The 13,840-nt window shown below is 45.5% G+C and overlaps 1 protein-coding gene across 1 annotated transcript in view; it reads right to left on the bottom strand.

The window, feature by feature from the left end:
• Positions 1-236: 236 nt before the first annotated feature.
• The window catches only part of LOC144500751 (plexin domain-containing protein 1-like), a 332,900-nt gene continuing 319,296 nt past the window's right edge, over positions 237-13,840 (bottom strand). Inside the window, exon 14 of the mRNA XM_078224149.1 lies at positions 237-1,638. Within this exon, the coding sequence (XP_078080275.1) occupies positions 1,519-1,638 (120 nt within the window). The 3' untranslated portion in view covers positions 237-1,518. The remainder of the gene's footprint in view (positions 1,639-13,840) is intronic.

Genomic DNA, 13,840 nt, shown 5'->3' with positions numbered 1-13,840 from the left:
GGTCTCAATGCCACTTCCCTGCCTGCACCTCCCATAGCCCTTGACATCCTTTGTCGATCAAAATTCACCTAAATCAGCCTGGAATATATTCAATGAATGTCCATCTCATCTAATCTCAGTAGATTTGCTGGTCATACAGCATGTTAGTGCGACCTTGCTGTGTGAAAGTTAGCTGCCACAATTCCCACATCACAACAGTGACCACACTTTAAAGAGCAGGCAAATAAATACAAAATAACCTTTTGAAAGCTATATTTGTACCAGAACAAGTGAGACATGAGGCAATTGCAGCAATGATCAACTCTGACAACAAGACACGCGGAATCTGCTCTCAAACTTTACAAATGCTATTTGAAGGTAAATGCTCACAAGCCTTTTTTTTTTGCCGTTCATTACTGAGGGCCGTGTAAACAATCGCTCCCCCAGTGGTTCAGTGGGTGAATTCACCATGTGGTTTGGTAATCAGATCATGATGGTCCCTCTTTCAATTCCTGGACTGTGACCTGTTATCTGATCTCAGCAGGGGTGGCAGGGTGGGCAGGACAAATGGCCAGGGAGCCTCTGGAGAGGTGAAACAGGTCATCTGAACTGGCTTCCTGCTGCTCATCAAATCCCAATGATCTGTGCTGGAAAATGGCGCACGTGTGTGTGCGCGCGCATTTAACTGTTTTTATGTGTGTGAATAGGTGTGCTATTGCATTTGTACATACATATGTCCACACGTATATATACACATATGAGTGTGCCTATGTCTGCATTAATGTAGGCTTATTGTGCGTGCACATATATATACACGTGTGCATGTGTGTACGTGTCAATGTGCATACTCGTGCGGTTGGCGGGCAGAATTACCTCAATTGTGTCCCTCCGCATGTCGCTGAAGACCCCACAGACCCACTAAGGGCGCACATCAAACACAGCCACCAGGGACTGCGGGTCTGTGGGACCGTAATGCAGAATGAGGCGGTGCGTTTAGGGGCACAGGGAGGGAGAGCTGGTTGGCATTGGTGCTGCTGTGAATGTGAAGCCTCTGCCAAATTACTGGCATCAGAAAAGTGCGCAGCCTGTATCTCTGGGAGGGGGAGGGGTGGAGAGGGAGGGATGAGACACAAGATGTATCCACTGTACTATATAAATTACATAAATCAAATCAAAATTTCACCCACTTTCCCAGCAAAGTGGATGACAATGCTCCATTGTATAAGGTCCACCTATACCCTGGTATGTCTTATATATATAATATATATGGATCTGAACACACTGGTTCTCAAAGAAATAAATGTACATATACTCAGTTGTAACTTATTCTTCATATATACTATAATAAATGTCTCTTGCTGACATGGGTACGAGTGCCTGTTAGCAGTGTGACATTATTCCATCATTTGTATGAGGCTGGTTTGCAAGGTAATCCTCCACAGACAGCAGCTGAGAAATGAGTAGAGTACAGCTCTGTGCGTCATGGTTTGGAAGTCCATGGCCTTTTTGTCCAGCCAAGTGTTTCGTCCTTGGTGGATCTCAGCATTGTTCGGCTTCCAGGAATCCTTCTTTGTCGTGACCCATGGGTTCTACCTCGGTGTAGGTGGGATGTCCAGCGTTGTTTCTGAACTTCATCGCTGGCCACCTATGGGATCGGCGCTGGGAAAAGATAACCAAAAAAAAAAGCAAATTATAATCTTCACAAAATCCGAAACTGAAATAACAAGAACGCTGACAATACACAACAGGTCCGGCAGCATCTGGATAAAAGCAAGTTACTGCGGATGCTGGAATCTGAAACCAAAAGAGAAAATGCTGGAAAATCTCAGCGGGTCTGGCAGCATCTGTAAGGAGAGAAAAGAGCTGATGTTTCAAGCTGGTTATCCGGACTCGAAACGTCAGCTCTTTTCTCTCCTTACAGATGCTGCCAGACCTGCTGAGATTTTCCAGCTTTTTCTCTTTTGGTTTCAGATTCCAGCATCTGCAGTAATTTGCTTTTATCATAGAATCCCTACAGTGCAGAAGGAGGCCATTTGGCCCATCGAGTCTGCACTGACTACAATCCCACCCAGGCCCTAAACCTATAACCCCATGTATTTACCCTGCTAATCCCCTTGACATGAAGGGGCAACTTAGCACGGCCAATCAACCTAACCCGCGCATCTTTGGACTGTGGGAGGAAACCGGAGCACCCGGAGGAAACCCAGGCAGACACGGGGAGAATATGCAAACTCCACACAGACAGTGACCCGAGGCTGGATTCGAATCCGGGTCCCTGGCACTGTGAGGCAGCAGTGCTAACCACTGTGCCACCGTGTCCACCCAAAATCTTCCACTCTTTCAGCAGCGGCACCAAACAGCTTATTTCCAGATTATTATTACTCATTGCTGCATTGTAGATACTGTGCTTTAAGGATGGGTTGTGTGACTTTGATTCTTTTTGCTAAGATAAAGAAGAGGGGGCACCCAGATTTAAACTGGGGACCCCTTGATCTGCAGTCAAATGCTCTACCACTGAGTTACACCCCTCCCTGTAGTCAAATAAGCTCTAAAAAGGATATGAAGGCACTGGCAAAGGTGAAAATGAATGTTAACTTGGTTGACAGCATAACCTAGAGGTTATAAAAGATTGAAACGGCTGTGGTTTTTTTTTCTCCCTGGAGAAATGAAGGATGAGCATTGACCTAATTGAGGTTTTTAAGATGATGTAAGGGTTTGATTGGGTGGACATAGAGAAGATGTTTCCCCTTGTGTGGAGACCCAAATTAAGAACCATAAAAATAAGGTAGTCACTAATAGCAGCAATTTCGATTTGAGGAAAATCCTTTCTACCCAGAGAATGGTTAGAACATGGGTCTCGGTGGGGTAATTGATATGATTCGCATAGGTGCATTTAAGGGAAGCTGGACAAACGTAAGGGTGAAAGGGATGAAAGGTTATGCTGAGATGGTTGATGAAAAGGGGTGGAAGGTAGCTCTGGTGGAGCATAAACTTGGAGCATTAACTTGATTGTACAGTGGTTAGCATTGCTGCCTCACAGCGCCAGGGACCCGGGTTCAATTCCAGTCTCAGGTCACTGTCTGTGTGGACTTTGCACTTTCTCCCCGTGTCTGCGTGGGTTTCCTCCGGGTGCTCCGGTTTCCTCCCACAGTCCAAAGATGTGTGTGTTAGGTTGATTGGCCATGCTAAGTTTCCCCTTCATGTCAAGGGGATTAGCAGGGTAAATACATGGGGTTATGGATTTAAGGCCTGGGTGGGATTGTAGTCGGTGCAGGTTCAATGGGCCGAATGGCCTCCTTCTGCACTGTAGAGGTTCAATGGGCCGAATGGCCTCCTTCTGCACTGTAGAGGTTCTATGGGCCAAATGGCCTGTTTCTGATGTAGATTCTGTCATTCAAAGTTAATTTGGGAGCCTCTCACTGATGTTTGTCATGGGGCCAGATGTGATGAAGAGTTTGTAATATAATTATGATGAAAGGTTCAAAACATTCCATCACTGGAACCAATAGAAATTTTTAACACACTAAATTGCCCGAGTGTCAGGAGGGCTAGCTTGGATAAATGCATGGGTTATGGGGATAGGGTCTCAGTGGGATTGTGATAGGTGCAGACTTAATGGACCAAATGGCCTCCTTCTGCACTGTAGGATTCTATGATTCAAATTAATGGGAACTTCAGTTAGGGATCAAGATTCCTGAAAGGAAGATTTTCTATGGGGATCGTTTATTTATAGAGCTCTCCCTGTGGAGCAAAGAAAGTTAATGTTGACAATGAGTGTTCTAGATTCATTAATTATTTTGAGTGTTCAATTGTTCTCTTCTCACGGGGCGGCACGGTAGCACAGTGGTTAGCACTGCTGCCTCACAGCGCCAGGGACCCGGGTTCAGTTCGGCATCGGGTCACTGTCTGTGCGGAGTCTGCACGTTCTCCCCCTGTCTGCTTGGGTTTCCTTCGGGTGCTCCGGTTTCCTCCCATAGTCCAAAGATGTGCAGGTTAGGTGGATTAGCCATGGTAAATGTGTGGGGTTACGGGATAGGGAAGGGGAGAGGGCCTGGGTAAGATACTTTACAGAGGGTAGAATTTCCTGTCCTGCCCTCCACGGGAATCATAGCGGGCGGGACACGGACCATGCAAAGGTTCATTGACCTTGGGTGGGATTTTCCGGTTTTGGGGCGAGCGCAGCTGGAAAATCCCACTCAGAGAGTCAGTACAGACTCGATGGGCCAAATGGCCTCTTCTTCAATGTAGGAATTCTAAGTGACAATTGACACATGTTCAAGTGACCAACCTTGTATACAGAATTATATAGAATGCACAGCGCGGTAACAGGCCATTCGGTTCCACTGACCTATACTAAGGTTTACATGTCGCACATGAGCCTCCTTGCATTACTGATCATCTAACCCTGTCAGAATAACTTTCTATCCCTTTGTCCCTCAATTGTGCTTCTTTAGCTTCTGCTTAAACATTGTGCGTGGGCTTAGCCAATAAGTGGCTCTTGAAGGGACTGATTCATACAATCCTTTCCGTACCTAATGACTGAACACCTATCCAATTTCTACCAGAGTTCGCCGGATAATGGTCATGAGCTGTTTTTAATCTTCCAGTGTCAGGGGCAATAACTCCAGATGTGGAGCCGTCATTCCCATTATACCAGTAATCTACAGATCAGAGTCAACACTTGTTGTTCATGCATAATGCGCACTCATTTAAACAGGCCAGCATCAGAAATACAAATCTTTAATACTGTCTACAAGAGAGATTAAGAACTGTTCTAACTAGAAACAGGCCATTAGGGACTTGCCCTGCTGCCAGAGTATATGCTTTTTATAAGCGCAGGCCACTAATAAGTAAAATGATAGATGACTTATTCTCTGTTTTATAAAGAGTGGAAAAAGTGATTTGGGAATGGAAGGAGGAGGTTCGGGGTCATTGTGTTTCCTTGGAATCATCTGCCTTTGTGATGTACTCGCTGTACATTTTGCGGTTTGCCCTGAAGCCCAACAAAGGCCAAGAAAGAGACTCACTCTGAAGAGCTGGGGATTTATAGGTTTAACAAGCTGATATTTTTCAGCCTTTTCCTTCCTTATTAAATCATCGCCACGTTGCGGTTAAAGGCAGAACAAAGAGTCATAATTATTATTGTGTTGGCAGACTGAGGCTCGGCCTAATGTGAGGTGATTCGTTTTGGTAGGAGGAAAACAGAAGAGGCAACATAAAATTGAGGGTTCAATTCTAAACAGGGCGAGGGGGCAGAGGGGCCTGGGTGTACATGTGCATTAAGCAGGACAGGTTGCGATCGCGGTTAATAATGCATGCAGTATCCTCGGTTTTATTAATGGGGACACAGAGTACAAGGGCAAGGAGATTATGTTAAACTTGTATAAGACATTGTTTCAGACTGAATTGCAGCATTGCATCTAGTTCTGAGCGCTGAGATGAAGCCATTGGAGGGAGTGCAGAAAGGAGAAATGTTTCAGCGTTGAGGAACTTCAGTTATGCAAACAGAATTGGAGAGGTTGGGACTGATTTCCTTGGGGAGAAAAAAGAAGGAGATTTGATACAGATATTCAAAACCATGAGGCATCTGGACAGAATAGATAGAGAGAGGCTGTTCCCTCTCGTGAAAGGATCAAGAGTAGGGGATGCACATTAAAAGTAATTGGCATCAGAATCAATGGCAACATGTGGAAGAGCCTTTTCACTCAGCGAGTGGTTAGGATCTGGAACGTGCTGCCTGAGAGCGTGGTGGAGGCAGGTTCAATTAAAGCATTAAGTTCATAAGTTCATAAGATATAGGAGCAGAATTAGGCCATTCGGCCCATCGAGTTCGCTCCGCCATTCGATCATGGCTGATATCCCCATTTTCCTGCCTTCTCCCCATAACCCTTCGACCCATTACCAATTAAAAATCTGTCTAACTCCTCCTTAAATTTACTCACTGTCCCAGCATCCACTGCGCTTTGGGGTAGTGAATTCCACAGATTCACAACCCTTTGGGAGAAGTAGTTTCTCCTCAACTCTGAGACTTATCCTCAGGCTATGACCTCTTGTCCTAGAATGCCCCACCAGCGGAAGCATCTACTTAAAAGGGAATTAGACCGTCATCTGAAAAAGGAAGAATGTGTAGGGTTACGTGGAAGAGGCAGGGAAATGGCATGAGGTGAATTGTTCATTCAGAGAGCCAGTGCAGACATGATGGGGTGAATGGCCTCTGCCTGTCTGGTGTAACAATTCTGTGCTTCTGTATGCTTGGCCAAAGCCAAAGGACAGCTGACCGGCTCCTGGTAAAGATTTGAGAAGGTAATTTAGGATTGCCAACCCATGGGTGGGTGGAATTCCAGAATCTGCCCACCACCTGCTCCACCCCCACACTTCCACCATTGGTTGCCTGACCCAGCTGTCCTAGCAGATAATTCCTTTCCTAGGATACTGCATGTCAATCAAGTGACCTTTCCTTTCCCCAACCCACTGCATCCGTAATATTCTTATAAATAACAGAAGAGTGTTCAAGAAAATGAAAAAAACAATTGTTTTCAGGAGTACCCCGTGATTGTTTTTTAGAACTGCTTGCAGGAGTGTCACGGAAATGAATCTCAACACGTGGAGGTCCCAGGTCAATGCTGGAGAGTTGGCAATAATAGGGGTGATGTCTTGTGGGGATTCTACACTCATTCACTGCAGGTTTGGCAGAAGACTCACAAAATTCCCTTAACTAAACTTTCCAAGATTTTATTGTCAGTGTAGCGCACCATCTTGCTGTCATTCCCAGAGATCGACAGTTACAACTTTCTAAGTCATGCCTGTACTGATTGAATGATGATTTTTAAAGTGATCTGCATGACTAAAGTTGGCCGCCAATTGGCTAAATCACATGATATGGACATTTTTTTATATGTAAAGTTAACAAAAAAGATCCCCATAGTTCCTTAGGGTTAATTTAATCTACAACCTGAACTCCTGTTATTTTCCATTTCGATTAACTCCTGGTGCTCTTGCAAGGCAGAGCCTAGCATGGGACGTGAATCTCATTATACAACTCTTTCTTGATGCTGTATTTCATCATCTTTCTTGGTGAATAAAACATTGCTTTTATCTGCAATCTTCATTCCTGTACACCATGAATGTAGGATCATGATTCAGAGAACATTGCCAATTTGCCAATTCCTATTAGATAACAAGAAAGAGAGGACTTTGATTTATTTATCACCTTTCGTGACCTCAGGACATCTCAAAATGCTTTACAATCAATGAAATACACTTTGAAGTGTTGTTGCTGAGCAATGTAGGAAGCACTGTGGCCAATTTGTGTACAGCAGGATGCTACAAAGAGCATATGTCAGTGCTGTCTTGGTGATGTTGTTTGAGGGGTAACTGTGGAAAGATCCTCTGCTCTTCTCTGAGATAATGTCATTGAATCACTTCCATCCACTTAGAATAGAATCATAGAATCCCTACAGTGCAAAAGGAGGCCATTCCGCCCATCGAGTCTGCACCGACCACAATCCCTCCCAACCCCTATCCCCATAGCCCCACGTATTTACCCTGCTAATCCTCCTGACACCAAGTGGCAATTTAGAATGGCCAATCAACCTAACCCACGCATCTTTGGACTGTGGGAAGAAACCGGAGCACCCGGAAGAAACCCACGCAGACACGGGGAGAAACTCCATGCAGATAGTGACCCAAGCCGGGAATCGAACCCGGGTCCCTGGCGCTGTGAGGCAGCAATGCTAACCACTGTGCCACCGTGCCACCTCGAGAGAGAGCAGAAAGAGCCTCAGTTTAATGTCTCATTCATTGAAAACGCAGCACTCTCTCAATACTGCAACAAAGTATTTGCCAGGGCTAGAACAGTGTAGCTATGAAGAGAGATTGGATAGGTTGCGGTTATTTTCCTTGGAACAAAGAAGGCTGAGGGGTGACTTGATTGAGGTGTTCAAAGTTATGAGGGGAAGAGATAGAGTGGACAGGATTAAATTGTTTCCCTTGACCGAGTATTCTAGAACCATGGACGTAGTTTCAGGATAAGTGACAGAGGTGTGGAGGGGAGAGAAAGAACTTTTTTATACAGAGGGTGGTGGGTTTCTCGAATTCACTGCCTGGGTTGGTGGTGGAGGCAGAGACCCTAAATTCTTTTAAAAAGTACCTGGATCTGCACCCTAAATGCAGTAAGCTCCAGGGCTATGGGCTGGATGCAGGAAGGTGGGATTTGAAAGGATCCCTGGGTGATCTTGGGTTGGCATGGACAAGAGAGTCGAATGGCCTCCTTCAGTGCTGCAACTTTTTTCTGGGTCTAAGTATCAGCCCAGGTTTTGTACTCAGGTCGCAGGAGTGGGATTTGAACCTACCATCTGCTCCCTCTACTGAATCCATTGAGGGCGGTACAGTGGTTAGCACTGCTGCCTCACAGTGCCAAAGACCCGGGTTCAATCCTGGCCTTGGGTGACTGTCTGTGTGGAGTTTGTACGTTCTCCCCGTGACTGCGTGGGTTTCCTCTGGGTCCCTCCTGCAGTCCAAAGATGTGCAGGTTAGGTGGATTGGCCGTGCTAAATGCATGGGGTTATTGGAATATTGCAGGAGGGGAGGGCCTGGGTAAGATCCTCTTTTGGAGAGTCGGTGCAGACTAGATGAGCTGGATGGACTCATTCTGCACATTAAAGGTTCTATGAGCTCAGAGGTGGGAGGTGGGAATGGCCGATTCTCTCGGTTGTGAAGTATAAGGAGATTCCACTCAATTTAAATTGAATTTGATTTGCATAAACGCGGCTAAAACTGCAATTTCATGATTGGCTTCTGAGCAGTGGCTCTTTAGTTATTATATTGTTGTGCAGTTATTTCCTTAGCAAGAATATCTAGGAGTACCTCTGTGCACCATCTGTAGCAACACTGCAAATGTTTGATTTGATTTATTATTGTCACATGTATCAGTATACAGTGAAAAGTATTGTTTCTTGCACGCGATACAGACAAAGCATACCGATCATAGAGAAGGAAACGAGAGAGTGCAGAATGTAGTGTTACAGATATAGCTAGGGTGTCGGGAAAGATCAGCTTAATGTGAGGTAGGTCCATTCAAAAGTCTGATGGCAGCAGGGAAGAAGCTGTTTATGGGTCGGTTGGTTCGTGACCTCAGCCTTTTGTACCTTTTGTGCACTTTATAACCCTGGTTACAATTTTACTACACTAGAAAATCTTAGCAAGGTTGGTCATTGAAATAATTAACGGGATTTAAACTGGATTTGATTCCTGGAAACATATTTAAAATTTTTTTAAAATGAAGCAAGACAAGGTTTTCAACACATCAAAGCCCACTCCTCTCGCAAAGTGGGTGCAATTCACCCATTACAGATTTCATCTACTCCACTCAAATAATCTCCAGATGGAAAGTCCGGAACAGATAATACAAGAATCCTAAAGATAATCAAGCATAAATTACAGAATAAACATCTATCCTCATATCAATAAATTCAACTCTGGCCTACTGCTTTGCATGGCCAACACTCCTCTTCTTGTTTTCCTGTCTCAAGCACAGTGGTCAGAATTCTCTGGCCATTCACGCCCCGCCATTGCTGCCAGTGAGAATGGAGTATTCGGCGCTCAGCCGAATTTTATGGAAAATTTGAATATCTTAGCCAACAACAAGTTGTATCTAAGTCTCATAGCAAATATTCCAGCACGTTTCTTAGTGGGAGAAATAGTTGGTGAGTAATGGTACAAAAAGGGATGGGGAAATAGCATCCCTAAAAGCACTGTGAATGTTCCGATGACATCTGGACTGCAGTGGTTCAAGAAGGCAGTTCACCGCCACCTTCTCAAAGGCAATTAGGGATGGGCAAAAAATTCTAACCTAGCCAGCGACGCCCACATCCTGTAAGTGAATGAAAATCTCTCCATCCTACTTGCCTGCTTCCATTCAAATATGTTTGCATTAAAATAACCAATCAGCTTGGTATTAACTTTTGTTTTCACCAGTTTGGTCCATGTATCCATCAATAATTATCCCTTAGATTGTTCATCCAGTTGTACTTGAAACTGTATTGCCACCAGGGACCAGTCTGGGTTGTGGTAGGTGGCACGATGGCAGAGTGGTTAGTACAGTTGCCTCACAGCGCCAGGGACCGGGGTTCGATTCCCGGCTTGGGTCATTGTCTGTGCGGAGTCTGCACGTTCTCCCCGTATCTGCGTGGGTTTCCTCCGGGTGCTCCGGGTTCCTCCCACAGTCCGAAAGACATGCTGGTTAGATGCATTGACCATGCTAAATCCTCCCTTAGTGTACGCAGACAGGCGCTGGAGTGGGGTGACTAGGGGATTTTCACAGTAACTTAATTGCAATGAAAGCCTATTTGTGACACTATTAGAAAATAAACAAATAAATAAATAATCACACTCCCCGGACATTCTCTCTTCCACCTTCTTCCCTTGGGAAAATGATACAAAAGTCTGAGGTCACGTACCAATCTGAAAGACATGCTGGTTAGGTGCATTGGCCATGCTAAATTCTCCCTCAGTGTACCCGAACAGGCGCCGGAGTGTGGCAACTGGGGGATTTTCACAGTAACTTCATAGCAGTGTTAATGGAAGTCAACTTGAGACAATAATAAATAGGCTTTAAGCTTTAGATGCAGTGGCCTTGAACTTCTATGTTCTGCTGCTGGAGATATTGGCAGACCTGCGGGACTTTGGGGCTAAACTCTGGTGCAAAAGTGAGTTTGCAGGTGGCAAGAATCTTGCATTTTCAGATCAAGTTTTGAGCAAGTGAAAAAATGTACAAGGAGGAAGTCTACAGTGGATGCAATGATGTCATCTGAGCTTGTCCCCTGAATTGGCTCACAGATGACAGGTTATAAACAAAGTCCACAGAGAATGGAAAATCAATCTTGGATAACGCTGGGCTGAAATTATGATCTGAAATAAAAAAGCTAATCACACAAAATTGATTTATATGTGGTAAATAACCATGCAGTGAAAAGAATAGATTTATACATGGGTAAAGTTTATCATTGGGTTGAGTTTTTCCAATAAGTGCTCTAAAGTGATCTGTATTGTGTTGAAATCCTTACAGCAGCGCTGCTGTGTAATGGTATTCATTTATCTATGCTTTGTAACGGGAATGAAACTGATTGTAGCTGTAATGCCGTACGCTTTGAACAACAAATGATGAAGCCCAGTTGATGATATGGTTTCACTTCTTCTAAGGAGCATGGTTAAAAAGAAATGTGCCATTTGAATGCGCACCACTTTGGGATGAAGATGCTTGACAGCCAGAAATAATTGGAAGGTGATGGTACGTAAGAGAATGCAATATTGTCAGCGTATTCGATTTCCAATCTGCCTCGCTAATCAGAGTTGCTGTGTGCAGCATCATGGGGTCGGATTTACACAAACATTCAGGTGAATCAGTTTGCCCTTCAGATCACAGCTTGAACTGCTAGACTCACCTGCTCCTTCCCACTGGGTAGAGTTTTTCAAAGCACTAAATCCCGTTCAAAGGCGACCACAAGGGTGATTTAAATGAGATCACAGCCGAGTGACTGCGTCGTGCCCTTTGCCTAATGCAACCTCGATAATGCCATTTTCAGAACCGTTTTTTTGTGCCGGTATAAATGTCGTAATCCTACTTACTTCCAGTTTAACAAAGAACAAAGAAAACTACAGTGCAGGAACAGGCCCTTCGGCCCTCCAAGCCTGCACCGACCATGTTGCTCGACTGGTCTACCCTTCCGGGACCGTATCCCTCTACTTCCATCCTATTCATGTATTTGTCAAGATGGCCCTTAAAAGTCACTATCGTATCCGCTTCCCCTTCCTCCCCTGGCAGCGAGTTCCAGGCACCCACCACCCTCTGTGTAAAAGCATGCCTTGTAGGGGCGGCACGGTAGCACAGTGGTTAGCACTGCTGCTTCACAGCTCCAGGGACCTGGGTTCGATTCCCGGCTTGGGTCACTGTCTGTGTGGAGTTTGCACATTCTCCTCGTGTCTGTGTGGGTTTCCTCCGGGTGCTCCGGTTTCCTCCCACAGTCCAAAGATGTGCGGGTTAGGTTGATTGGCCGTGCTAAAATTGCCCCTTAGTGTCCTGGGATGCGTAGATTAGAGGGATTAGTGGGTAAAATATGTAGGGGTATGAGGGCAGGGCCTGGGTGGGATTGTGGTCGGTGCAGACTCGATGGGCCGAATGGCCTCTTTCTGTACTGTAGGGTTTCTATGATTTCTATGATTTCTATGTATGTCTCCTTTAAACCTTGCCCCTCGCACCTTAAACCTATGCCCCCTGATAATTGACTCTTCCCCCCCTGGGAAAAAGCTTAGTCTGTACTAATAACAACATCAAATGCATTTATCTTACACGCACACAGAAAATGCTGGAAAATCTCAGCAGGTCTGACAGCGTCTGTGGAGAGAGAATAGAGCCAACGTCTTGAGTCAGGATGACCCAAAGGTCTGCTGGGAGGGAGCGGAATAGCTGACCACACATATTGTACACTGCTCAGCTTGTTAAAGATGCATATGCGAGTCGTCCACTGATGCTTGCAAAGGTGGGGGGGGCAGGCGGGAAGTCCGCCATTCCCGCCGTTACCTCAAGGGGTTGAAGGTCGGGGCGCCATATTTAAAGGGCACGTGGACAGCCTGCATCATCCCTCTCACCTTTCCCACAGCCACTGCTCCACCTTTCCCCACTCACTTTCCCTCCATTCCTTGGTCACCCTGCATCTAAATCGCGCTGCCACCGTCCAGCCTCAAGCCTCGGCTGGCATTTACAGATACTCCTCAAAGTGGACATTGCAGCAACAACTCACTGTTAATCATGGAAGAAGTCGCCTCCCCCGGTGCACGCCACTTATATACAGTCGTAAAAGAGAACGTTTTAATTTTCTGCTGGCAGGGAATTCAATTCGGAGGGGGGATCTTAATTCCGTAAAGTGATTATTAATGAGCATATATGACATACTAATGGACGCAAAACGGATTTCCGACATTGTCCCCCAGGAACCTCAACCTCCCCCAGCAGAAATCATTCACATTTCTGCGCCCATCACCAAATTCCAGAATGGAAGAGCCCAGCCCCTGCCTGTGACTACGTTACATTGATCCCTCTGTCTAAAATTTGTTTAACTCACCAACTGATGTATTCATTCTTTAAAGTTGCACTAACCCGCACGAGGTCCATGGAGGATCACCGATTGATCTCCCTGTGGGGCTCATAAAGTATGAGCTCTCCTGGTAACAGGCAGTGTCTGCCCAGCTGGAACCCGTTACCTGAGCCTTTTATAAGGCAGGCCCAGGACTGGGCCTGCTGAACCTTAGTACCAAGCAAGGACAAAGAACAAAGAACAAAGAACAGTACAGCACAGGAAACAGACCCTTCGGCCCTCCAAGCCTGTGCCGCTCCTTGGTCCAACTAGACCAATCGTTTGTATCCCTCCATTCCCAGGCTGCTCATGTAACTATCCAGGTAAGTCTTAAAAGGACTAGTGGGTGTACAACCCCGGTGGTGATTTTACTTTGCATTCTTCAATAAACTATGTTCATTGCAGTTGGGCTTTCTGAGTTATTACAAAAGCATTAAGTAGGCAGGGAAAACTGGACAGACAAAGAGGATTGTATTGTCCTTATACAGAATCAATTGTATAGTGCATTGCTGGTCTTGTATGCAGCATGGGAGCTAAAAGGGAGGCGAAATCAAACAGGTCACATTTGAGAGCAGGGAAACCTAGCAAAATAATGTGTTACTTGTGGCTCAGTTGCTCGCACTCTGAATTAAAAGGTTCAGGGTTGAAGTCCCACTTCAATGTCTGAGTACAAAAATCAACGCTGACGCTCCAGTGCAGTGCCGAGGGAGTGCCACACTGTTGAAGGTGCC

Source organism: Mustelus asterias, chromosome 11 (assembly GCF_964213995.1).
Source record: "Mustelus asterias chromosome 11, sMusAst1.hap1.1, whole genome shotgun sequence".
Lineage (NCBI taxonomy): Eukaryota > Metazoa > Chordata > Chondrichthyes > Carcharhiniformes > Triakidae > Mustelus > Mustelus asterias.
The sequence above is the reverse complement of the archived record's forward strand: the minus strand, read 5'-3'. Positions and strand labels throughout refer to the sequence as shown.